Raw genomic sequence first — 23,048 nt, forward strand, 5'->3', positions numbered from 1 at the left:
TCAGCTGGTCCTAGAGCTCTGCATGGCAGGGCGCTGGGCGGGCCTGAGAACCGGGGTGGGGCTGGTGCACCATGCAGGGGGCAGAGTACGTTTCCTTCCCCGCCATGGCTGCTGCTGCGCCAGCTGCCTGCAAGCTGCCGAGGGGGAGGGGCAGAGAGGAAGGGACGGTTCAACTCCCATCTAGGCCCCCCTGACATCTTCTAGCCAGCCCCCCTCCCCCGAGCCAGGGCGGCTCCCCGGGGTGACGTTAACCAAGGCGCCTCGTCCCGGGGGTGCGGGCGGTGGAAATCTGCCAGGCCTGCAAGGGGAGCCGGGAGCTCATGGGGCTCCCTGGGAACATCCTGGAGGCAGATTTCCAGCCCCCGGACTCCTCCCCAGAGATCCTGGCCCAGCCCGGAGTGTGGGGATGCTGGTGCTGTCCTCATTCAGTAGGGCCCCCGTTGGGATCACCCCGCCCCAGTGCCCCGTCATGGTGCCAGAGGCTGCTCCGAGCCCGACAGGCATCGCCCTGCTCCCATTGGGCCAGGCACTGCCAACCCGACTGGGATTCCCCCTCCTCCTCCCTGGGGAAGAGACCCGGGTTGGTCTCCCAGTTCCCGGATGGGGGAGCCGAGGCCCAGGGCTGCTGTGGCTGGATCTCGTGCCCGCTGGGCTCTAGGATGAGTGGCCAAGCATGCCCCAGCTGGGGCACTTCGGGGCTGAGCGCTGGGAGTGCAGCCTGTCTGTAGAGGAGCCAGTCAGCCCCAAGCTCCCTGCCCTCCGTGAGCTCGGCAGCCCATGAGGGTCTGACCAGGGACAGATGCACCCAGATCAGCCCCGAACTACCAGCCCTGCCTGCTGGGCACAGAGGGCCAGCCCCTTGCGCCCTTCCGGTGTGCCAGCTGCATTCCCTTGATGTGGTGGCTGCATCACGTTCGCTCCTCCGGCTGAGCCCTGTCCGGGAACCCCTAGCCCCTTTCCCAGCCAGGGCAGGGGGCTAGGATGGGGGAGTCCATCCGCATGGGGGGAAGTGAGGGGTCAGTGCGCCAGCAGAGGCATGGTTCAGGAGAGGCAGGTGGGGGGCCAGGGAAGGAGCTGTAGGGGCAGTTGTAAAGGTGGCTGTCAAGGGGCTGTTGGGGGGCAGCTATAGAGGGGGGTGGCAGAGAGGGACTATTGGGGAGCACCAAGGGGGCTGGCAGGAGGCCTCTGAGGATGTGGGTGGCAGGGAGGAGGCCAGCAGGGGGTAGCCGAGGAGGAGGGCACGAGGGGGCAGCTGAGGAGGAGGCCGGAGGGGGGCAGCGGAGGAGGCGGGCAGGGCTGGGCGCTGCAGGGCCCCCTCACCTGCTCTCTCCCCTGCAGGGCGAGCAGGTCTGGTCGGTGCTGGAGCAGCTGGCCTTGGAGCCCAGCCCCGACCTGGCGGCCAGCAGCGTGCAGCAGCGGCTGGACGAGGAGAAGGAGCGGATCCGGCGCGAGATCCGCAAGGAGCTGAAGATTAAGGAGGGGGCGGAGAACCTGCGCCGGGCCACCACCGACCGTCGCAACCTGGCCAGCGTGGAGAGCCTGCTGCGCGGCTCCGACCGCAAACTGCACCAGCTGCACTGCCAGCTGCAGCACCTGGACGCCCACATCATGGTCAAGGAGCCGGAGGAGAGTGGAGGTCAGGGGGCGGGAGACGGGGGGCGGTGCTGGGCGGGCAGGGAGCAGGGTTCACTGCTGGCGGACCCCAGCGGGGTCACACGGGGCAAGGAGGGGGGTCCATGCCAGTGGACCCAGCCCGGCGGCTCAGGGCTCCGTGCGCTAGGGGGTCTTGAGATGCTGCTAGCTCAGGGCTGTCCGTCCTGGAGGACAGAGGTGCCTGGGGCTGGGACAGACAGACTCCCAGAGGGGTGCCTGGGGCGGGGCACTGCTCTTCCTCCTGTGCTGCAATGCAAGAAGCAGAAAGGGAGCCACAAGGCAGCAGGTGCTAAATAGCACCCAGACGAGTCTCCATCAGCCCTGGCAGCAGTAACCAGCGGAACTCCTCGCCACTAGGTCTTGGTGAGGCCAAGAGTTAGGCAGAATTCAAACAGGCGGCGGGTGGGGGAAGGGGGGTTGTCTGGGGTCTGGGGTGGGAAAGGAGGCTCTGAACACCCACAGAGTGGGCAAGGAGCCCCCACTCTGGGTTCTGGGGTCAGAGTGTCAGTGCTCGTGCCAAGAGGCAGCTCTTCATCCAACTCGCCAGCTGTCGGGGCAGGAGGGCCCAGCCCTGGGAGTGGATTCCTCCATCTTTGGTGGTAGCAGGCAGCCTCCACCCTCAGAGACTGGATACCGGGAGAGGTGGGCCCATAGAACTGCTCTGCCATGGGGATCCGGGCTGCACGGCAGAGCTGGCCCCATGGAGGGCTGGGGGCAGTGCAGGCCCTGGGGCTCACAGACCCAGCTCCCTCCTCCCCACGCAGCCGGGGTGTCCTCTCGGTGCCAGGCCTGCGCCTGGGCTGTACCACAGGCTGGGATTTCACAACAGGAAGCCGCCATGCGGCACCTGCTCCAGCAGCGAATTGCAGCGCGAGCTGGGGAGTCCGAGGCAGGAAACTACTCGGCTGCTTCCTCTAGCGAGATAGAAAAACAAAAGCTCCAGCGCTGCCCGGCCTGGCCCAGCCCAGCAGCCCCCCACCCGCGAAAGGCCCCTGCTACATTGGGGCTGCATCGGCCTCCAGCCGCGTGGGGGGGTGCGGCTCGTGGCTGGGGCACAGGGTTGGGGGGCAGCCTGGGGAGGAAGGCCAGGCGGGGCCAGGAAGGGGGCTGCATTACACAAGGATACACGCGCGTGCTCTGAGGGCCAGCAGGGGGCAGCAGCCAGAGCAGTGGCGGGTACAGAGAAAGGGGGAGGGGCGCTGTCCTTGTGGGGGTCCCCTCTAGAGCACCCAGCCAGGGGAGGCATTTCCAGAGCGAGTAACAGAAAGAGCCAGACCCCTGCCCCTGCGTGAACGGGGCCTTGACCCCCGCTCAGAGCCAGGCCCTGCACTTTGGGGGCCCCGCGGTGACTGTCCCAACCATCCTATGGACAGGATGCCCCCCCATAGTGATGTTAGCCCGTGGGGCCCTGGACAGCCTGGGGGATTACCCGGGAGCCGAGTGTGGGGCAGCAGCAAGGGTCAATCTGCTTCACCGGGGCGGCTGGAATTGGAGTGACTCCGGCTCGGGGGACAGAGCAGAGCAGGCTGGGGCTGAGTCACTTCACTTTCCACCACTGTAGGGCCGGGTGGAGTTGCTTGGGGAAGGGGTGCAGTGGGGGCAAGAGGGGGCAGAGCAAGGGCAAGAAGAGGTGTAGCAGGGGTGGGGCATGGTGGAAGGGGAGTTGGGGGCAAGGTGGGGCAGAGCAGGGGCAGGAAAAGGCAGGGGCAGGGCCTGCAGTGGGGGGGGGGGTCCCTGGACCCCGCACCCCTCCAGGGACGGCCCTGTGGACCAGTCACATGGTAAAGCACAGAATTTCCAGTCAGCTGTTGGAATGTGCCAGGCCCAGCTGTTTGTTCCACAAAGTGGAGGAAGTAACCGTGGGTGTGTGGGGCGGGGGGGGGGGGGGACGGACAGTGCGGGATTTGGACCCGCAGGCAGGAATCTGAAGGCCAGTTGGGCGAAAGCGGCCAGGAAATGACAGATTTGGTGACTCTAAGGAAAGGGAGGAACAAGAGCCGCGGAATAAGAACAATCGGGAGAAACTCTCCGGATGGAGAAGAGCTGGCGGGGTGTCAGAGACACTATTAAAGGCACAATCGCCAACAATCCTGAGGCAAAGGACAGGGAGAGGCCAAGATGGCTCCATCGCAGGCACTCTCTACTGATTTGAGAAGCAAAAAAAAAACCTACAAAAAGAGAAACCTAGGCAGATTGCTTGGGAGGAGAACAAAAGTGCAGCACAAGCACCCAGGAGAGCCCTCAGACAGGCTCAGGTACAGAATGAATTACACCGAACAAGGGACATAAAAGACAGCCAGAAGAGATCCTTTAAATCCATTAAAGGCAGGAGAAAGATGAAGGAAAGTGCATGTCTGCTATTCAGCGGGGAAGAGGAGCTGACAAGGGACGGCGTCAAGCAAGCTGGGGATTTAATGCCTCTTTTGCTTCAGTCTTCACTAAAAAGATTAATGGGGATCAGATACTCAGCACGTCTGAGCGACAAGGGGGGACGGACAGGAGGCAAACTAGGGAGCGATCAGGTTAGAGAATAGCTAGGTGAGTTAGATGGAGTCAAGGCAGCAGGGCCCAATGAAGTGTGTCCTACTTAGGGAACGAGCGGCACCAATCTCACAGCCATTAGCAATTATCTGTGAGCGCTGCTGGAGGGCGGGCGAGGTCTCAGAGGACCAGAGAAGGGCAAACGTCTGTCCTGTCCATAGGGGAGCACAGAGGACTGAGAAGTGCTAGACTGATTTGACTGGTGAGAGAGGCCCTGAAACAAAGTATTAACCATCGGTTTGTGAGTGCCCAGGGCACAGCAGGGTTAAGGGGGATTTGTCACCAAGAAGTCGTGCCAGGCCAACCTAACTTCCCTCTCTGTTGGGTCGCTGGTTGTGGGATGGGGGAAGCGGTAGCTGTGGTAGGGTTTGATTTTCGTTGGGCTTCTGGGGCAGGAGTTCCACATGAGATTCTCACAGGCAAACAGGGAAGTGCGGGTCCGCAGCGTGGGCACCCAAGTGGGTAGAGTTCCACCCTCAGAGAGCAGCTCTCGCTGGTTTGCTGCCCGACGGGAGGGCGTGTCCAGGGGTCCCTCGGGGATCAGCCCCGGGCCCAGTTCTAGTCCGTACTCTCAGCGGTGACTTGGATAACGGAGCGGAGAGGGCGCTGCAAAGCTTGAGCCTGAGGCCGGGCGGGGAGGGGCTGCTAGCGCTCTGGGATTCAAAACAACCTTGACAGACTGGAGCACCGGCCTGCAATGCACAAGCTGGAATTCAGAACAGTTCAGGGCAAAGCCCTTCACTCAGGCCGGGAAATCAAACGCGCCGTCAGAGAATGGCAGCGGCTGGCCAGGCAGTCGTGGTGCCGGGGAGGGTCTGGGGCAGCCGCCGATCACAGACGGATTATGAGTCACCAGCGCCAGGCAGCATGGAAGAGGCTGACCTCAGTCCGGGTGGATTAACGGGCATCGTGTAGACGCCCCGGGAGGGGAGGGTCCCGCTCTGCTCGGGCTGGCGAGGCCCCAGCTGGAGTCCCGTGTCCAGTGGCGGGCGCCGCGCTTAGGGAAGACGTGGACACGTTGGAGAGAGGCACAAAAATGATCCAAGGTGTCACAAACGGGGCCTAGATCTGGGCAGGGCCGGTCTGAGGATGGACGCCCGAGGGGAGCTGAGAACGGTCGCCCAGCACGTGCTGGGCTCTTACCAAGAGGATGGGGCTCAGCTGGCCTCCACGTCCACAGGGGTAGGACAAGACACAACAGGGCTCATCTGCAGCAAGGGAGATTCCGGCTGGATATTAGGCAAAGCTTTTTAACTCCAGGGGGAGCTGGGCTCTGGGACGGGCCAAGCACAGGCAGTGGGTATAACAGGCCAGAGAGGCCTTTTATCAAGGAGGGTTTGGGGGCTCGGTGTGCAGGGGCAGGGGCAGGGCTTTGGGTGGAGGGGGGGGGTCACACGCCACCCATGTGATTGCAGGCAGTTGTGGAATCACCCCTGTAAAGACAGGTTGGGCCAACCCTGTCGGGGCTGGGCCAGGCAGGTTTCTTGGGGTCCCTTCTAGCCCGACATTTCTGTGATTCTGTGACTCCCTGCCTGGTGCCAAAGTGCAGCCACCTCTGGGGTGGCAGGTGCAGGGGTCAGCCCAGGCACAGGCGGGATTTGACTCGCTCTGCCCAAGGAGATGTGTTAGGTGCATTGACCCAAGTGAAGGGGAGAAACCTCCTATCAGTTCCCACAACTTCTCCCCCACGAGGCAGATCCTGGGGCTTCCCTCCCCCACACCTGCGGGGTAAAGGCGTCGGTAAGCCCTGGGTTCAAATCCAGCCCTAGCCAGTGCTCCAGCTCCCCCAAATAGCATAGGGTTGGGGACCCCAGAGCTGGGATGGGGGGAGCTGCAGCTAGGGACTGAGGAGCACTGGCAGCGCTGGGCTGGGCTAGCAGGGCCACGAAGGGTCAGGAGTGAGGGGTGGAGGTGGGAGGGAGCTGTCACCTGGGTGCAGACCCTGTTTGGGCTGGACCAGGCAGCTGCCCTTGTTACCCGGCTGCTGTCTCTGAAATGACCCAGCGAGGCCGGGATGGAGCCCAGCCCCAGCGGGGACAGTGGAGGGCAGGTTGGTGTGAGTGCCCCTCCCCTCCTCAGCCAGGGGGCATGACCCTCCAGCAGGGATTAGACCCCTCAGCTCTGCTGATGCCCCTCAATCCCGACCTGCAGCCCCCTGCTAGCCCTGCCCTGAGCCCCTCTGAGTGCTGGGGGGGGCACCCCCTGCCAGGCACCACTGACCCCCGCTCGCCGTTCACAGACACCCCCCAGTCACCCAACAGCCTGAGCCGCTCGGCTGCCAACAAGCACCGCCTGGCCGGGCTGGAGAAGCAGCTGAACATCGAGCTGAAGGTGAAGCAGGGAGCAGAGAACATGATCCAGATGTACGCCAACGGCTCCACCAAGGTGAGGGGGCCCCTCTCCCCTGCCTGGCCACTGGCTCCCCACCTCTCCCTCATCTCTAGACTTCTCCCCTCCCCTGCCCCTGCCTTTCTGCACCTGGCCCCTCAAGCCGCTTCCTCCTCCTGCCTCTCCAGCCCCCCAAGGTCCTCCTTCCTCCTGGCCTCCTTTTGCCCTCTGCCCCCCAACTCCCACCTCCCCGCTCACGCCTCTGCATCTTCCCCTCCCCCCACATCCTCCTCCCCCGTTGTTGGTTCAATTCACCCCCTTCCCCTTCCTCCACCCTGGCCGTGGGACCAAATTCCCAAATTCCCCACCCCGCAAGCAGGGAAAGAAACAGGCAGGGCAGGAGGGGAGAAGACGGCTAGTGCCCCCCCCCCCAGCTTCTGCTCAGCCCATCTGCTGGTGGTCGGAGTGGGGGGGGATAGTTGCAGGGCCATGAGTTCGTTATAGCAGCAGGTGTAGAGTTAACCATCCTGCCCCTCCCCTGCAACCACCCCAGGTCACGACCCCCAGCCACATGCAGTTCCTGGGGGACCATGGCTCATTGGGGGTGGGGCACCTGGGAACAGCCCCCCCACAAGCCCCAGAGCCCCTCCCCTGCACTCCTTAGTGCCCCCCAGGTCTGCCTCCGAGCCCCTCCCTCACCTCTGTCCCTTCCCTTTTCTAGGCCCCTCTCCCCACCCTGCCCTGGGTCTGCCCCCCAGCTCCTCCCCCACTTTCCTGGCTCTCTACCAGCCCTTCCCCCTCCTTCTGTGTATCTCTCACAGCAGTTATCAGCCACCCTATCGCTCGCATTCTCCAGGGCAGGGGTGGGGAACCTACGGCCTGGCTTACTGTGATCTGGCCCACAGCCCCACCCCTGCAGCGGGGCAAGCTGGCTCTGCCTGCCCCCCCCCCCTCCGCCCAGGGCTGGAGCACACATGGAACCCCAGCACCCCACGCTGAGTGTAAGCGAGGTGAATGTGTCTTTTTTTCTCACTTGTGCGTGACCCCCCTACTGATATTTCTGTGGGTCATTGGCGCCCCACCCTATAAAGGTTCCCTATCCCTGATCTAGGGGCACCCGCCTGTCCCCATTTCTAGGGCCACCGACCCACCCTTGCCCTTCTGTGGGCTCAGGGGTAGCCTCCCGCTCGGAGGGGTCTATCAGCGAAAGAGCCTTGTGCAGGAATATCCGTAACCTCTGTAAACCATCAGCAGGCCCATGCTGAGCATACACGGCTCACCACGCCCAGTGAGACAGCTGGACTTTGCTTGCTGGCCCCTCAGGGTCAGGTCCACGGGGGGGCTCCAGTTTCTGCCCAGTGTCATTGGCACAGGGCAGAGGTCTGGCAGCTCTGGTCTGGGGGCTGTGTCTGGAGTTGGTTCCCAAAGAACTTCCTCTTGGACCCCAGTTCATAGTAGGGATGTTATGGACTAGTCGACAGGAGAGTCCACTAGTTGCTCCCCCCTCCCTTGCTGCCTCGATCAGATAGAGGCAGCAAGCAGGGGGCAAGGGAGGGGTACTTCAAAGCAGCAGCACCACGAGGCGCCTGGGGTCAGCTAGGCTCCCCAGCTGACTCTGGGCTCCGTGCAGTGCTAGGCCTGGGATCAGCTGTGTGGAGCTGCCCCTTTGAAATGCCGTGGCGGCATTTCAAAGGGGCAGAGCTGCCCTATCCACTAATGGAATAGTCAATGCAAAAATGCATCGACTATTCGATTAGTGAAATACCCTTAGCAGCCTTAGTGCATAGAGGGAAACTCCAGTCCTCCTTCGCTCTGCTTTAACCAGATCTTTGACTAGAATTTTACTCCCCACCTTATGGTATTGTGAGGTGGGTCTCTAACAGCCCCCACCCCCCTTTACACCCAGGGAGGTGGATTCTGCAGCAGGCAGAAGCCCTTAAGGAACCCTGCAGAGCTCCCTCAGTCGCGGCACAGGGAAGTGGAGACCATGAGGGTGGAACAAGGAAGGAGAGAGGCTTTCACAAGCCCATCCAGAGGCGGTTCCTTGTCAGACACAGTGCGGCCCCACCAAGCTCTCCTCCCCCATCCTAAGCTCTGCTGCTTTCTCTGCTGATTCTAGTGCCACTGCAGCAGGGTCCCCTCTTGGCCACCTGGGATCACGCTCTTTGAATGAATGCGAGTTGCTGCTGCTCAGCTAATGGCTGCTGCTCCTTCCATCTGGCTGCAGACCAAGGCCGAAGGCTTTAGGCCAGGGGTGGGGAACCTCAGGCCCGGGGGCCGGATGCCGCCCCTGGCTTGCCTGGATCCAACCCCCCAAGGATCAGGGCCCCTGCTGTAGGTCTGGAGCACACGAAATCTACGAGGCTGGGCCCCCCTTGGCACTAGTGGTTTTTGCTTCTCACTTGTGAACAGCCCCCGACTGATTTCTCTGTGGGTCAGCAACCCCTGACCCAGAAGAGGTTCCCCAGCCCTGCATTAGGGTTTATAATATGGCTACAGAAAAAGGCTTTATCCTTACAGCCCCCGGCCCAGCCCCAGCTGCGTCCCCATTGCAGGGGCCACACCCACACTCCGCTGCTCTGGCACAGAACCCAGCGAGGGACGCTCAAGGACTGACAAACTATTTAAAGGGACGCTGCCCTGTTCCCACCCCGGGCTTCAGTTTCCCCCGAACCTTGTGGCTCTGGCAGGAAGAGAGAAAGTGCAGCTGATGCCTCCACTCCCAGTGGGGTGAGGGGACCCCACTCCCTGGCCCACCCAGCCGTTGGGGGACGAGAGGTGTTTGCCCCACAAGGACTGGGCTGGGACAGGGAGTTGCTCCTGATCTGAGGGATCGGACCCCCCAACCTGCTCTGGGCTCAGCAGCCCCCCCGCCAACTGCTCTGCCTGTCCCCCTCCCCAGGACCGGAAGCTGCTGCAGACGGCCCAGCAGATGCTACAAGACAGCAAGACCAAAATCAACATCATCCGCATGCAGATCCGCAGAGCTGCGCAGGCCGACGCGGTGCCGCCCGACGGGGAGGACGGACAAGGTGGGAGGGGATCCAGGATGGGGAGCCATGGGGCACTGGGCAATGGGGGTGACAAGAAGGGGCAGCGGGGTGGGGGCTGCAGTGATGTCCATAAGCTCCTGCTGTAGATACTTATGCTGCCCAAACTCCCACAATCCTCTGGTCCCCATGGCACTGCTCGCTACACCCAGCCCCCACCACACTGCCCTCCCCCCACTACCCAGGGAGCGGGGACATGCCCCAGTGCATCACAGTCCCATCCACAGCCCTGGTACAAGGAGCTCATCTGTGTGACCCTGTAAACAAGCACACACCCATCCTTATGCACGCCTGTACACAGACATACACCTGCCCCTGTGCACGCCTGTACACAGACAGACACCTACCCCTGTGCACGCCTGTACACAGACAGACACCTACCCCTGTGCACGCCTGTACACAGACATACACCAGCCCCTGTGCACGCCTGTACATAGACATACACCTGCCCCTGTGCACGCCTGTACGCAGACATACACCTGCCCTTGTGCACGCCTGTACACAGACATACACCTGCCCCTGTGCACGCCTGTACGCAGACATACACCAGCCCCTGTGCACGCCTTTACGCAGACATACACCTGCCCCTGTGCACGCCTGTACACAGACATACACCTGCCCCTGTGCACGCCTGTACACAGACATACACCTACCCTTGTGCACGCCTGTACATAGACATACACCTGCCCCTGTGCATGCCTGTACACAGACAGACACCTACCCCTGTGCACGCCTGTACACAGACATACACCTACCCTTGTGCACGCCTGTACACAGACATACACCAGCCCCTGTGCACGCCTGTACGCAGACATACACCAGCCCCTGTGCACGCCTGTACATAGACATACACCTGCCCCTGTGCACGCCTGTACGCAGACATACACCAGCCCCTGTGCATGCCTGTACGCAGACATACACCTGCCCCTGTGCACGCCTGTACGCAGACATACACCTGCCCCTGTGCACGCCTGTACGCAGACATACACCAGCCCCTGTGCACGCCTGTACGCAGACATACACCTGCCCCTGTGCACGCCTGTACGCAGACATACACCAGCCCCTGTGCACGCCTGTAAGCAGACATACACCTGCCCCTGTGCACGCCTGTACGCAGACATACACCTACCCTTGTGCACGCCTGTACACAGACAGACACCTACCCCTGTGCACGCCTGTACACAGACATACACCTACCCTTGTGCACGCCTGTACATAGACATACACCAGCCCCTGTGCACGCCTGTACGCAGACATACACCAGCCCCTGTGCATGCCTGTACGCAGACATACACCTGCCCCTGTGCACGCCTGTACGCAGACATACACCTGCCCCTGTGCACGCCTGTACGCAGACATACACCAGCCCCTGTGCACGCCTGTACACAGACATACACCTGCCCCTGTGCACGCCTGTACGCAGACATACACCTGCCCCTGTGCACGCCTGTACGCAGACATACACCGGCCCCTGTGCACGCCTGTACGCAGATATACACCTGCCCCTGTGCACGCCTGTACGCAGACATACACCGGCCCCTGTGCACGCCTGTACGCAGATATACACCTGCCCCTGTGCACGCCTGTACGCAGACATACACCAGCCCCTGTGCACGCCTGTACGCAGACATACACCTGCCCCTGTGCATGCCTGTACACAGACATACACCTGCCCCTGTGCACGCCTGTACTCAGGCACACACCCATCCTTATGCACACCTGTACACACCCATACACAGGCACACGCCCATCCTTACACACGCCTGTACACAGACACACACACATCCCTGGCCACACCCGTACATGGGTATACAATCACCCCTGCACAAACCCATACACAGGCACACACCTGCCCCTTTGCACACCTGTACACAGACACGCCAACCCCTGTGCACATGCATGTGTCCTTGCACACTGTCTCGCCCACACCCCACCATTTTGCATGCATGCACATGGACACAGAAACAGCCCTACACACACCTTCCCTCCACGCCCTGTGTGACTCAGGTCATGGGGGTGGCTGGCAGGAACAGCTCAGGTTACCTATAGGCATCAGGTTCTGCCAGTGATACCGCACCCCTACCCCAGCCTCAGTGTGTGTGTGTGTGTGTGTGATTTGACCTTGCTTGCAGGGCACACGCATGCACACGTGAGCCCACAGAGATACAGTTGCTCCTGCAGGCTGGTGGAGTCGCACATGTTTTGTGACTCCTGACCCCTGGGAAGCGAGGGGCTCTTTGTGTGCACATGTGTGTCTGTGTGAGTGTGCACGGGATGTGTGCCTGTGTGTGTATAGGTGTGCATGTGGCTTTATATGTGGGGGCAGTTATCTGTGTGTAGTACATAGACCTATGTGTGCGTGTACAGGCTCAGTACATGTGTGTGCACCTACACATGTGTGTGTTTGCCCCCACACTGGCATGTCCTGCCCCCCACACTGCGGGGGGCTGCTCTCTGAGGGGCTGGGGGATGGGACCCTGGAGCCACATCCGCTCAGGGGTTTTTTTTGTCCAGCGAAGCTGCCCTTGGCTCCCCTCAGCCCAGCCACAGGGTGGGGGGGCAGGGATGCCCCTGGTGCTGCTGCCGTGCTCCCCTGCGCCTAGCAGAGGGCTCCCCGGCCAGGGCGGGGGTCTGACCCAGCACTGCCCCCCAGGGAATGCAGACCTGAGCTGCACAGAGCTGCGCATCGAGGAGCTGCGCCATCACTTCCGCGTGGAGCACGCCGTGTCCGAGGGGGCCAAGAACGTGCTGCGCCTGCTGAGCTCCGCCAAGACGCCGGACCGCAAGGCCATCGCCGAGGTACTGCCCCTCCCCCCCCCCGCAGGGCCATCGCTGAGGTACTGCCCCTCCCCCCCTGCAGGGCCATCGCCGAGGTACTGCCCCTCCCCCCCCGCAGGGCCATCGCCGAGGTACTGCCCCTCCCCCCCCGCAGGGCCATCGCCGAGGTACTGCCCCTCCCCCCCCCGCAGGGCCATCGCCGAGGTACTGCCCCTCCCCCCCCCCGCAGGGCCATCGCCGAGGTACTGCCCCTCCCCCCCCCTGCAGGGCCATCGCCGAGGTACTGCCCCTCCCCCCCTGCAGGGCCATCGCCAAGGTACTGCCGCTCCCCCCCGCAGGGCCATCGCGGAGGTACTGCCCCTCCCCCCCGCAGGGCCATCGTCGAGGTACTGCCCCTCCCCCCCGCAGGGCCATCGCCGAGGTACTGCCCCTCCCCCCCGCAGGGCCATCGCGGAGGTACTGCCCCTCCCCCCCGCAGGGCCATCGTCGAGGTACTGCCCCTCCCCCCCGCAGGGCCATCACTAAGGTTCTGCCCCTCCCCCGGCAGGGTCACAAGGACGGGGTGCCAGGGCTGCAAGCAGCGGGGTATCCGCCGAGCAGGGGGCATTGGGAGGGGGTGTCGGCAGGGCCGGGGTACCTGGGGGGCCACGGGGCAGTGCGAGTGCACGTGGGCCCGGGGTCTCGGGGCTGTACCATGCTGGGTGCTTGCAGGCCCAGGCGAAGCTGACCGAGTCGAACCAGAAGCTGGACCTGCTGCGCCTGGCGCTGGAGCGGCGCGTGGGGGAGCTGCCCGAGGAGCACCCCAAGGGCTGCATCATCAAGGAGGAGCTGATCATGGCCACCTCCTCCACCTTCAGCACCCGCCACAGCTCCCCCTACCAGCACAACCAGTACAGCACGCTCTGCAAGCCCTCGCCCCTCACAGGTACCCCGCCTGGGCACCCCCAGGCCGCTGCGGCAACCCCCCCGTATCCACCGCCTGGGTAGCACCCCCGGGCCGCTGCGGCAACCCCCCCGTACCCACCGCCTGGGCACCCCCAGACCACTGCAGCAACCCCCCCGTACCCACCGCCTGGGCACCCCCAGGCCGCTGTGGCAACCCCCCCGTACCCACCGCCTGGGCAGCACCCCCGGGCCGCTGCGGCAACCCCCCCATACCCACCACCTGGGCACCCCCGGGCCGCTGCGGCAACCCCCCCGTACCCTCCACCTGGGCACCCCCAAGCCGCTGCGGCAACCCCCCCGTACCCTCCACCTGGGCATCCCCAGGCCACTGCGGCAACCCCCCCGTACCCACCGCCTGGGCACCCCCAGGCCGCTGCGGCAACCCCCCCGTACCCACCGCCTGGGCATCCCCAGGCCGCTGCGGCAACCCCCCCGTACCCTCCACCTGGGCACCCCCAGGCCGCTGCGGCAACCCCCCCGTACCCTCCACCTGGGCAGTGCCCCCTAATGCCCCACAGGTACCAGTCCCTGGAAACCCCCCAGGGAACAGCAAGTTGGTGAGAAAACTGGAATAGAACCCAGGAGTCCTGACTTTCAGCCCCCTCCCCACCCTCCCATGCTCTAACCACTAGCTCCCTCTCCCCTCCTGGGCTGCAGGAGCACCCTGGATCCAAGCTTCCAACCTCCCTCCCCCAGCTCTAAGCACTAGCCCCCACTCCCATCCCTGAGCTGGGGATAGAGCCCAGCGCTCCAGGCTCCCTAGCCCCCAGCTCTAACCCCCACCCCCCTGCCCCAGGGATGCTGGAGGTGCAGCTGTTGGGCTGCAGCGGCCTGCTGGAGTCAGTGCCTGGCCGGACCCGTGGCGCTACCATCTCGCTGCCCTGTAACAGCCCTGGCGAGGCGCGTCCCTCCTTCATGAGCCGCAGCGGGCGGGGTCTCTACAGCCGCAGTGGCAGTGTGAGCGGCCGGACCCCCCTCAAGTCTGAGGACGTCAGCAGTGAGTGAGCTGGGCACCTCCAGGGAGGGCGGGGGCGTTGTGCTGCAGGGGAGGGGAGGGGATCCTGTAGGATTGCTGCAGAGAGGGAGGGGATCCGGGGGGGGGGAGTTGTGTTGCTGAGAGGATCAGGGGGACTGGATGTGGGGTGTTGTAGGGACGGGGAGGCAATCCGGGGGTGCTGTCTGTGTGGGGTTCGGGGGAGAGGATGGTTCAGACATTGTCTCTGCCTAGGCACAAGCGTGGCCAGAGCTGGAGGGTGGCTGTTGACGGGTGAGACCTGGTTGTAAGGAGCTGTCGGGGGCATTGGCACTCTTAGCCGGGCTGGTTCGGCAGCAGAGCCGCGCTACAGCCAGCACTTGTCACCCCTCTGCCAGGGCCCAGGGGAGAGAAATCATGATGTGGGGCTTGGAGAGTCTCTCAATGGAATTAATTTATTGAGGCTGCCTCAGTCCTGGGGCAGAGGTGGGCACAACAGCATGCAGGGCGTTCCGCTTGCAGCCGCTCCCCTGGTCAACAGCACCCCCTGGTGGCTACTGGTGTAACCACCGTCACAGTGGTGGCCACTGCGTGCTGGGGCTGCCCCGAATGCTCAGCAGCTGACAGGGCCGGTTGCGGGCGGGAGATGGGTTGGCAGCCCGGTGATGCGCCCTTCTCCTGGCAGACGAGGTGAGCGCCGTGCTGAAGCTGGATAACGCAGTGGTGGGGCAGACGGCTTGGAAGCCTGTGGGCCAGCAAGCCTGGAACCAGACCTTCGCCCTGGAGCTGGAGAGGGTGAGTGTGGGGAGGCATGAGGGCTGGGTCAAAGGAGCTTCTCTGAGGCAGGTGGAGCTCGGACTAGAACCGGGGAGTCCTGGCCCACAGCATCTCCCCCGCTCGGCCCAGCTCCCTTCTGAACCAGGGAGAGAACCCAGGATCCTGGCTCCCAGCCCCTGCCTAGTTGTTGCGGGGCCCCTACTGCCAGTCCAGCCCCAGTGACAGAGCCGAGCTGAGCTTCCTGTGCTCAGCTGCCTCATCCCCCTGGATCCTGCGGGTACAACTGCGTCGGGGACCCAGACCCAGTTCTACTTCCAGGATTGTCACACTCTGCAGTGTGGACGGGCCCTCGCCCAGCCCAGAGTTGGGTGGGGCACAGCCAGCTCCTGTCCAGCCGTAACCGGGGTGTAATCGCCTCTGCCCCCCACGACACTCCGGCAACAGAAACAGCTACAGGAAAGGGTTCCAAAGGCCCCGTGTCGGCAGGAGGAGTGTTTATACTGGAACCTAATGACGATCCCAGTGTTTTGCCGCTGGGCATTTTAGCCCAAATATCCAGCAGGGATGGGGGGCTCCAGTACTGCCTTGTGCCCCCTGCTGTCCCATAGCCCTGCCTGGGACCCCGGGGGCTTCTCTCACCCCTGGCTCTGCCCCCCAGGCGCGGGAGCTGGAGATCTCGGTGTACTGGCGGGATTACCGCAGCCTCTGTGCCTTGAAGCACCTCAAGCTGGAGGATTTCCTTGACAACCAGCGCCACGAGATCCACCTGGACCTGGAGCCCCAAGGAACCCTGCTGGCTGAGGTGACGCCCGGGGAGGCGGGATCAGGATCATGAAGGGGGAGCTGGCCCCAGGGGATGGATGGGGGAGGGAGGCCCTGGCCCTGGGAGGAGTGGGAATGAAGAGCAGGTTGGCGGGGAGAGGGGACGTAAGCAGATCCAAGGGGAAAGGGGAGAGCAGCCCAGGGGGGGGAGAAGGGAACAAGGGGATAGTGGGGGGAAGGGGAGCAGACCTGAGGAGGGTGCCTTGACCTCACCCTACCCTGGCCCCCCCAGGACACCCCCTCAGCTCGGTCTCCTGCCCCCCCAGGTGACCTTCTTCGACCCCGTGATCGAGCGCATCCCCAAGCTCCAGAGGCAGAAGAAAATTTTCTCCAAGCAGCAAGGTGCCCACGCCCGGGAGGGACGCGCCCCATATGCAGGGCCCAGGGTCAGCGCCCCCGGGGCCTCCTGCCTGAACCCGCAGTCCAGCGATATGGCCAGGCACCAGTGCCAGCCTGTGCTCCCCTCCTCACTTGGGGACTGATGCTGGGCTGCCCTATCTCCCCGCCCCCAGCCAGGGGGCAGGCTCTGGGCACTGCAGTCTCCAGGCATCCCCAGCCCTACAGCAGACCTGGGGGTCGCTGAGGGTATAGGGGGAGGGACCAGTTCCACCATGACCTTTGACCCCCCAGGTAAGGCCTTCCTGCGCGCCCGTCAGATGAACATCGACATTGCCACGTGGGTGCGGCTGCTGCGGCGCGTCCTGCCTGCTGCCAGCTCCACCGGCGCCTACAGCCCCTCAGCCCACGTGCCCGCCGGGCCCAGCTCCGAGGCCCGCCACAGCCTGACCGGGTGAGTGCCCGGGGGGGCTGGAGCTCACCACGCCTGGCCTGGGGATGGGGGGTGGGGCAGGGTCCCCAGGGGCAAGCCCCACACCCTGGCGGGATGGCCATGCCATCCCCTTGATGGGCATGGGGTGGTGGGGCAGGGGCCCAGATGCCCCCAGAGACGAGGGGCTTCCTCACCCTGCCCAGCTGTGGAGGGGGGCAGGGAGCGGATCACGAGGAGCAGCCGCCCCCTCTCGTCCGATCCCCCCAGCTTCCCAGGCTCCTGCTGCTTTGGGATTTGGGGGGGGAGGTTATGGGCGATTCCCATGGGCCTCCCTCTCTGAGCTCCCCTGTCCCTGCCATTCAGAGACATCTCCATCGAGAAGCTGAGCCCGGACGCAGACAAGCCCCAGCTGGAGCAACCAGGCCGGCCAGCCAACGGTGCAGAGCAACCAGGGAGGGGCGCGCTGGTAAGACTCCCCCGCCACCCCAGAGGGCAGCTGAGCCTGGGACTGGCCTGGGACTGAGCCTGGGAGCCTGAGCCTGGGCGAGGCCTTGCTGAGCCTGGGACTGGCCCCTCGATCCCTGGCGCTCCCCAGGGATGGTGGAGCCCTCTCAGCTGCCCCACCATGCCTGCTGCAGCCTGTGTGAGGGGCCAGGCGAGCCCCTCTCTGCTTGACCCCCCCACTCTGCCCCCAGAGCCCGCAAGCAGGAGATGAAGAGCTCACGCCGGGAGGAGACACCAGAAGGCCGGGGAATAGCGCCCTGCCCAGGTGAGGGGCCCCTGTCCCCATGGTTCCCCCTCCGTCCCCATTGCCCCCCCAGACCGTTCAGAGACTGCAGGGTCCTTCTCTTCTGGTCCGGACCCCCAGCTGCTGCCGCCCATGCACCTTGCTGGAGGGGGGTGGGGAACCTCGTCCCCCAGCCCTGCTCCAGCCTCCCAGCCACACAAGTGACAGGCTGGCACCTGCCACATCTCCTGCCCCTCTGTCATGGGCCCCTCCCCCACTCGCTGGCCCTGCCCCTCTGTCACGGGCCCCTCCCCCACCCGCTGGCCCTGCCCCTCTGTCACGGGCCCCTCCCCCACCCGCCGGCCCTGCCCCTCTGTCACGGGCCCCTCCCCCACCTGCTGGCCCTGCCCCTGCCCCTCTGTCACGGGCCCCTCCCCCACTCACTGGCCCTGCCCCTCTGTCACGGGCTCCTCCCCCACCTGCCGGCCCTGCCCCTCTGTCACGGGCCCCTCCCCCACTCACTGGCCCTGCCCCTCTGTCACGGGCCCCTCCCCCACTCACTGGCCCTGCCCCTCTGTCATGGGCCCCGCCCCTACCCGCCGGCCCTGCCCCTCTGTCATGGGCCCCGCCCCCACCTGTCAGCCCTGCCCCTCTGTCACAAGCTCCACTCCTACCTGTTAATCTTGGGGGGGGGGGTGCCCAGTAGCCCTATCAAGGGTCACATGGGTGCTCAGGGCCATAGAGGGGAGAGGCACCTCTGCCTCCCCCCCCCCCCATCGAGGATCTGCTGCAGAGACGTAGGGCTTGGAGGAGATCTGACTCCCCACTGCAGCCCCGGGGCAGCCTGTACCCCTAATCCCACATCCCTGGCACCACCCCACACACCCGAACCCTCTGCCCAGCCCGGAGCCGCTGTTCCTGCTCATTTCCCCGTGAATGTGCAGGGAAGTGCCTCCAAGGCGCGCCAGGCAGGTCATTGCGCACACAGCACGAGGGGAAATGGGCGGGAACAGCGGTGCTGCCCCACTTCCTGCCCCAGCCCCCCCCTCTTTCTCCCCCACGCTTCTCCTGCCACCTGCTGGTCCCCTTCCTCCCCACAGGCCCTGCCCTTGGCCCAGAGCCTCACCCCACCCCAAGAGGCCCCCCTGCCTCCCTCAACCCCCACCAGGGACTCTCCCTGCCCAGAGCCGGCTGGCATAGGGGGTCCGTTGGGGGGCAGGGGTGAAGCAGGAAGCCCCCCTCCCTCCCAGGGCTCTCCTCTCCAGAGGGGTGTGGATGGGGAGCCCCCCAGCGGGGCTGGGGAGGTGTTAGGGGACTCCCTGCCCCACGCCAGGTGCCAGCTGCTGCAGCGCCCACTGCTCACCCCGCTCTGCCCCCAGGGCGACGCCGCTGACGCTGGATGACTTCAAGTTCGTGGCCGTGCTGGGACGTGGGCACTTTGGCAAAGTGAGTGTCAGCCCCAGCCCCGCGCGCACCGCCGCCCCGCCCTCCCCCACAGCCCAGCAGCCGCTCGCAGCTCTCCTGGCCACCCTGGGGGCTCCCCACTGCTCTGCCCCCTTCCCAGGGAGACGACACGGAAAAGTGATTTGAGCTAGTCCGGACACCCAGCGCCTGCTCTCACCACTAGACCCCACTCCCCGCCCAGGGGCCTGGCCGCTGGGTGCCCTAACACTGGCCGTGTGGCTGCAGGTGCTGCTCTCCGAGTACAGCCGCACGGGGGAGCTCTACGCTATCAAAGCCTTGAAGAAGGGTGACATCGTGGCGCGGGACGAGGTGGAGAGGTGAGTGCCCTGCGCCTCCCCCCAGCGCCACGGAGATCCGGGCTGCCCCGTCCCAAGACTTTGCTGGGGCAGCCATCTCCCTGCCCGGCACGGCACCAAGGCCACCCCTCTGCTGCTGAGCCCCCACGGGGAGCATGGCAGCTCGGCTGGGCTCCCATCCGGTTTGTCTGGGCCTCTGTGCACATGGGGTGTGCCCGGGGTCTGCAGGGGTCCAGCGGGGTTATGGCTCGGGGCATGCAGGGGCGACTGGCCACTGACCCCTCCCTCGGCCCCTCCCCGCAGCCTGATGTGCGAGAAGCGGATCTTTGAGACGGTGAACAGCTCCCGGCACCCGTTCCTGGTGAACCTCTTCGCCTGCTTCCAGACGCCCGAGCACGTCTGCTTCGTCATGGAGTACACGGCCGGCGGAGACCTCATGATGCACATCCACACCGACGTCTTCACCGAGCCCCGGGCCACGTGAGTGCAGGGCGGCCAGGCGCCAGCCCACGGGGCCTCCCCGGGAACCTCAGTCTGGCAGGGAGCACAGCCCCATGCCCTGACCACTAGACACCGCTCCCCTCCCAGAGCCGGGCCTGGAACTCAGCCCACCGCTCTGACCACTAGACACCGCTCCCTTACCAGAGCCAGGCCTAGAACCCAGCCCCCTGCCCTGACCACTAGACACCGCTCCCTTACCAGAGCCAGGCCTAGAACCCAGCCCCCTGCTCTGACCACTAGACACCGCTCCCTTACCAGAGCCAGGCCTAGAACCCAGCCCCCTGCTCTGACCACTAGACACCGCTCCCCTCCCAGAACCAGGCCTAGAGCCCAGCCCCCTGCTCTGACCACTGGACACCGCTCCCCTCCCAGAGCCAGGCCTAGAGCCCAGCCCCCCTGCTCTGACCACTGGACACCGCTCCCCTACCAGAGCTCCCCCTAGAACCCAGGCATCCTGGTTCCCAGCCCCATCTAGCTCCTCAGGGGGCTTGTTTGCTGTGTATGGTGGAGCCTGCAGGGAGCACTGACCCCACCCCATCGTCCTCTGCAGGTTCTATGCTGCCTGTGTCGTCCTCGGATTGCAGTTTCTGCATGATCACAAAATAGTGTACAGGTAAGAGACTGTCAAGTGGCATGGGGGACATTCCCTTGCCCAGGATGGGGCTCCTCACTCTGCACCCCGTTGAATAGGTAGGGAAACTGAGGCGCAGAGCCAGGCAGGGACTTTGTGGATAAGACATATGGCTGGGGATGGAAACCAGGGGTCCTGCCTCCCTGCTCCAGTCCAGTCAACCCCACATCCCGGGGTTAGAACCCAGGAGTCCGGGCTCCCGGCACAGACTGACCCTCTCACCCTCTTCCTGCAGAGACCTAAAGCTGGACAATTTGTTACTGGACACGGAGGGCTTTGTGAAGATTGCAGACTTCGGCCTGTGCAAGGAAGGTGGGTGCTGGGCATTGGCCGGGGCTGGAGAACCAGCAACAGTTCTGTGTGACGGCTGCCGGGGCCCAGGCCTGTGAGCCCCGCTCTGCCTAGCACTGCAATGCAGCCACCTCTGGGGCGGAACGCTGTAGCTGTGGGTATGAAGGTGGCTCTCCCAGGCACTGCTGTGGGGGGATGGGACCGCTTCCCAGGCAGCACTTTGGGGCAGGAAGTGAAGGAGAGGCGCATGGAATTGCCTGTCTGGGGTGCCAACACACACCTTTCGGGGTGGGAGGAGCTCAGGGGGTTGTTAATCGCTACTCCATGAGTGACATTCCACCCAGAAGATGACAAACCCTGCAGCACGGCGCCCCCTGCTGGGCCCCTGCCCCCCCCCCGGAGCACAGCACCCCCTGCTGAGCCCCCTGCAGCACGGCGCCCCCTGCTGGGCCCCTGCCCCCCCGGAGCACAGCACCCCCTGCTGAGCCCCCTGCAGCACGGCGCCCCCTGCTGGGCCCCTGCCCCCCCGGAGCACAGCACCCCCTGCTGAGCCCCCTGCAGCACGGCGTCCCCTGCTGGGCCCCTGCCCCCCCCCCCCCCGGAGCACAGCACCCCCTGCTGAGCCCCCTGCAGCACGGCGCCCCCTGCTGGGCCCCTGCCCCCCCGGAGCACAGCACCCCCTGCTGAGCCCCCTGCAGCACGGCGCCCCCTGCTGGGCCCCTGCCCCCCCCCCCGGAGCACAGCACCCCCTGCTGAGTCCCCTGCAGCACGGCGCCCCCTGCTGAGTCCCTGCCCCCTCTGGAGAACAGCGCCCCCTGCTGAGCCCCCTGCAGCACGGCGCCCCCTGCTGAGTCCCTGCCCCCTCTGGAGAACAGCGCCCCCTGCTGAGCCCCTGCCCCCTCTGGAGAACAGCGCCCCCTGCTGAGCCCCCTGCAGCACGGCACCCCCTGCTGAGCCCCTGCCCCCCCGGAGCACAGCACCCCCTGCTGAGCCCCCTGCAGCACGGCGCCCCCTGCTGAGTCCCTGCCCCCCCCGGAGCACAGCGCCCCCTGCTGAGCCCCCTGCAGCACGGCGCCCCCTGCTGAGCCCCTGCCCCCCCCGGAGCACAGCGCCCCCTGCTGAGCCCCCTGCAGCACGGCGCCCCCTGCTGAGCCCCTGCCCCCCCCGGAGCACAGCACCCCCTGCTGAGCCCCCTGCAGCACGGCGCCCCCTGCTGAGCCCCCTGCAGCACGGCGCCCCCTGCTGAGCCCCTGCCCCCCCGGAGCACAGCACCCCCTGCTGAGTCCCTGCCCCCCCGGAGCACAGCGCCCCCTGCTGAGCCCCTGCCCCCCCCCGGAGCACAGCACCCCCTGCTGAGCCCCTGCCCCCTCTGGAGAACAGCGCCCCCTGCAGAGCCCCCACCCCACTCCCTGGGAGCATTCTCCTTCATGCACTGACCCTGCTTAGCTGGGGGTAGTTGAAGGGAGCAGGGCAGCTAGTGCAGGAGCCCATGGGGGGCATTGGTCTGTGAGGCACAGTGGGAGCAGGAGGCTTGGTGGCCCTGGCATAGCCCCAACCCTGCAGGGGAAGAGGAGGGGCCGTTTGCTCACAGCCTGGGGCAGAGCCCAGCTTTAACCCTTTCCTCTCCTGGCTCAGGGATGGGCTACGGCGACCGCACCAGCACGTTCTGTGGGACCCCGGAGTTCTTGGCGCCCGAGGTGCTGACTGACACGTCCTACACCCGGGCCGTCGACTGGTGGGGGCTGGGCGTCCTGATCTATGAGATGCTGGTGGGGGAGGTGAGTTGCAGGGAAGTGTCTCCTCCCGCCCCTTCCCATGGGCACGCGGCCGGGGGGGGAGGGGTTCAGAGTGGGGGCTAGTTCGGAGCAGAGCTCCCGACAGGGTGGGGGAAGGGTGTGAGTGGGCAGGGGTGGCTTGGGCGGGGGCCGGGCACAGGGTAGGGAATGTCGGGTGGGAGGGAGCTGAGGGGTGCTTGGCTCAGGGTGCGGGCTGGGCCAAGGCTGAGGTGTGTGGGGTTGGCCCCAGGGATGGGGGGGGCAGAGTTGTGCTGACCTCCCCTCTCCCCAGTCCCCGTTCCCGGGCGACGACGAGGAGGAGGTCTTTGACAGCATCGTGAACGACGAGGTGCGGTACCCGCGCTTCCTGTCCACCGAGGCCATCGGCGTCATGCGCCGGGTGAGTGAGCAGAGCCCAAAGTGCAGCGCCCCAAGGGCTGGTGGCCCCACAGTTGGGGGGGACCAGATGTCAGGAAATGGGCACCAAGAAGCGGGGACTGGATGGTGGGGGGACGGGCACTGCGGGGCGTGGGGGGACCAGACACCAGGGGGACAGGCACCGGGGAGAGTGGGGAGGCCTGCCCCCAGCTCAGAGCATTTCCTGTCCCTCCAGCATCGGGTTCATCCAGCCAAGCTACCCCCAGGGCTCGGCTGTGGGTGGGGAGCAGGAAGGGCGGCTCAGTGAAGCGTCTGTGTCCCCTGCCAGGGGTGGGGGGCAGGGAGGGGC

General features: G+C 65.2%; 1 protein-coding gene across 3 annotated transcripts in view; it reads left to right on the forward strand.

Annotated features, from left to right (window-relative positions):
* Positions 1-23,048, forward strand: part of PKN1 (protein kinase N1) — a 52,235-nt gene that overhangs the window by 25,604 nt on the left and 3,583 nt on the right. For all 3 annotated transcript variants that reach the window (XM_075902233.1, XM_075902232.1, XM_075902231.1), the window contains exons 2-20: positions 1,339-1,636; positions 6,434-6,579; positions 9,425-9,554; positions 12,226-12,371; positions 13,062-13,275; positions 14,092-14,292; positions 14,954-15,063; positions 15,704-15,847; positions 16,134-16,209; positions 16,498-16,657; positions 17,000-17,102; positions 17,332-17,405; positions 18,743-18,809; positions 19,053-19,144; positions 19,427-19,603; positions 20,175-20,237; positions 20,491-20,567; positions 22,182-22,324; positions 22,614-22,721. In XM_075902233.1, the coding sequence (XP_075758348.1) occupies positions 1,339-1,636; positions 6,434-6,579; positions 9,425-9,554; positions 12,226-12,371; positions 13,062-13,275; positions 14,092-14,292; positions 14,954-15,063; positions 15,704-15,847; positions 16,134-16,209; positions 16,498-16,657; positions 17,000-17,102; positions 17,332-17,405; positions 18,743-18,809; positions 19,053-19,144; positions 19,427-19,603; positions 20,175-20,237; positions 20,491-20,567; positions 22,182-22,324; positions 22,614-22,721 (2,529 nt within the window). The remainder of the gene's footprint in view (positions 1-1,338; positions 1,637-6,433; positions 6,580-9,424; positions 9,555-12,225; positions 12,372-13,061; positions 13,276-14,091; positions 14,293-14,953; positions 15,064-15,703; positions 15,848-16,133; positions 16,210-16,497; positions 16,658-16,999; positions 17,103-17,331; positions 17,406-18,742; positions 18,810-19,052; positions 19,145-19,426; positions 19,604-20,174; positions 20,238-20,490; positions 20,568-22,181; positions 22,325-22,613; positions 22,722-23,048) is intronic.

The sequence above is a fragment of the Pelodiscus sinensis genome, chromosome 19, assembly GCF_049634645.1.
Source record: "Pelodiscus sinensis isolate JC-2024 chromosome 19, ASM4963464v1, whole genome shotgun sequence".
Lineage (NCBI taxonomy): Eukaryota > Metazoa > Chordata > Testudines > Trionychidae > Pelodiscus > Pelodiscus sinensis.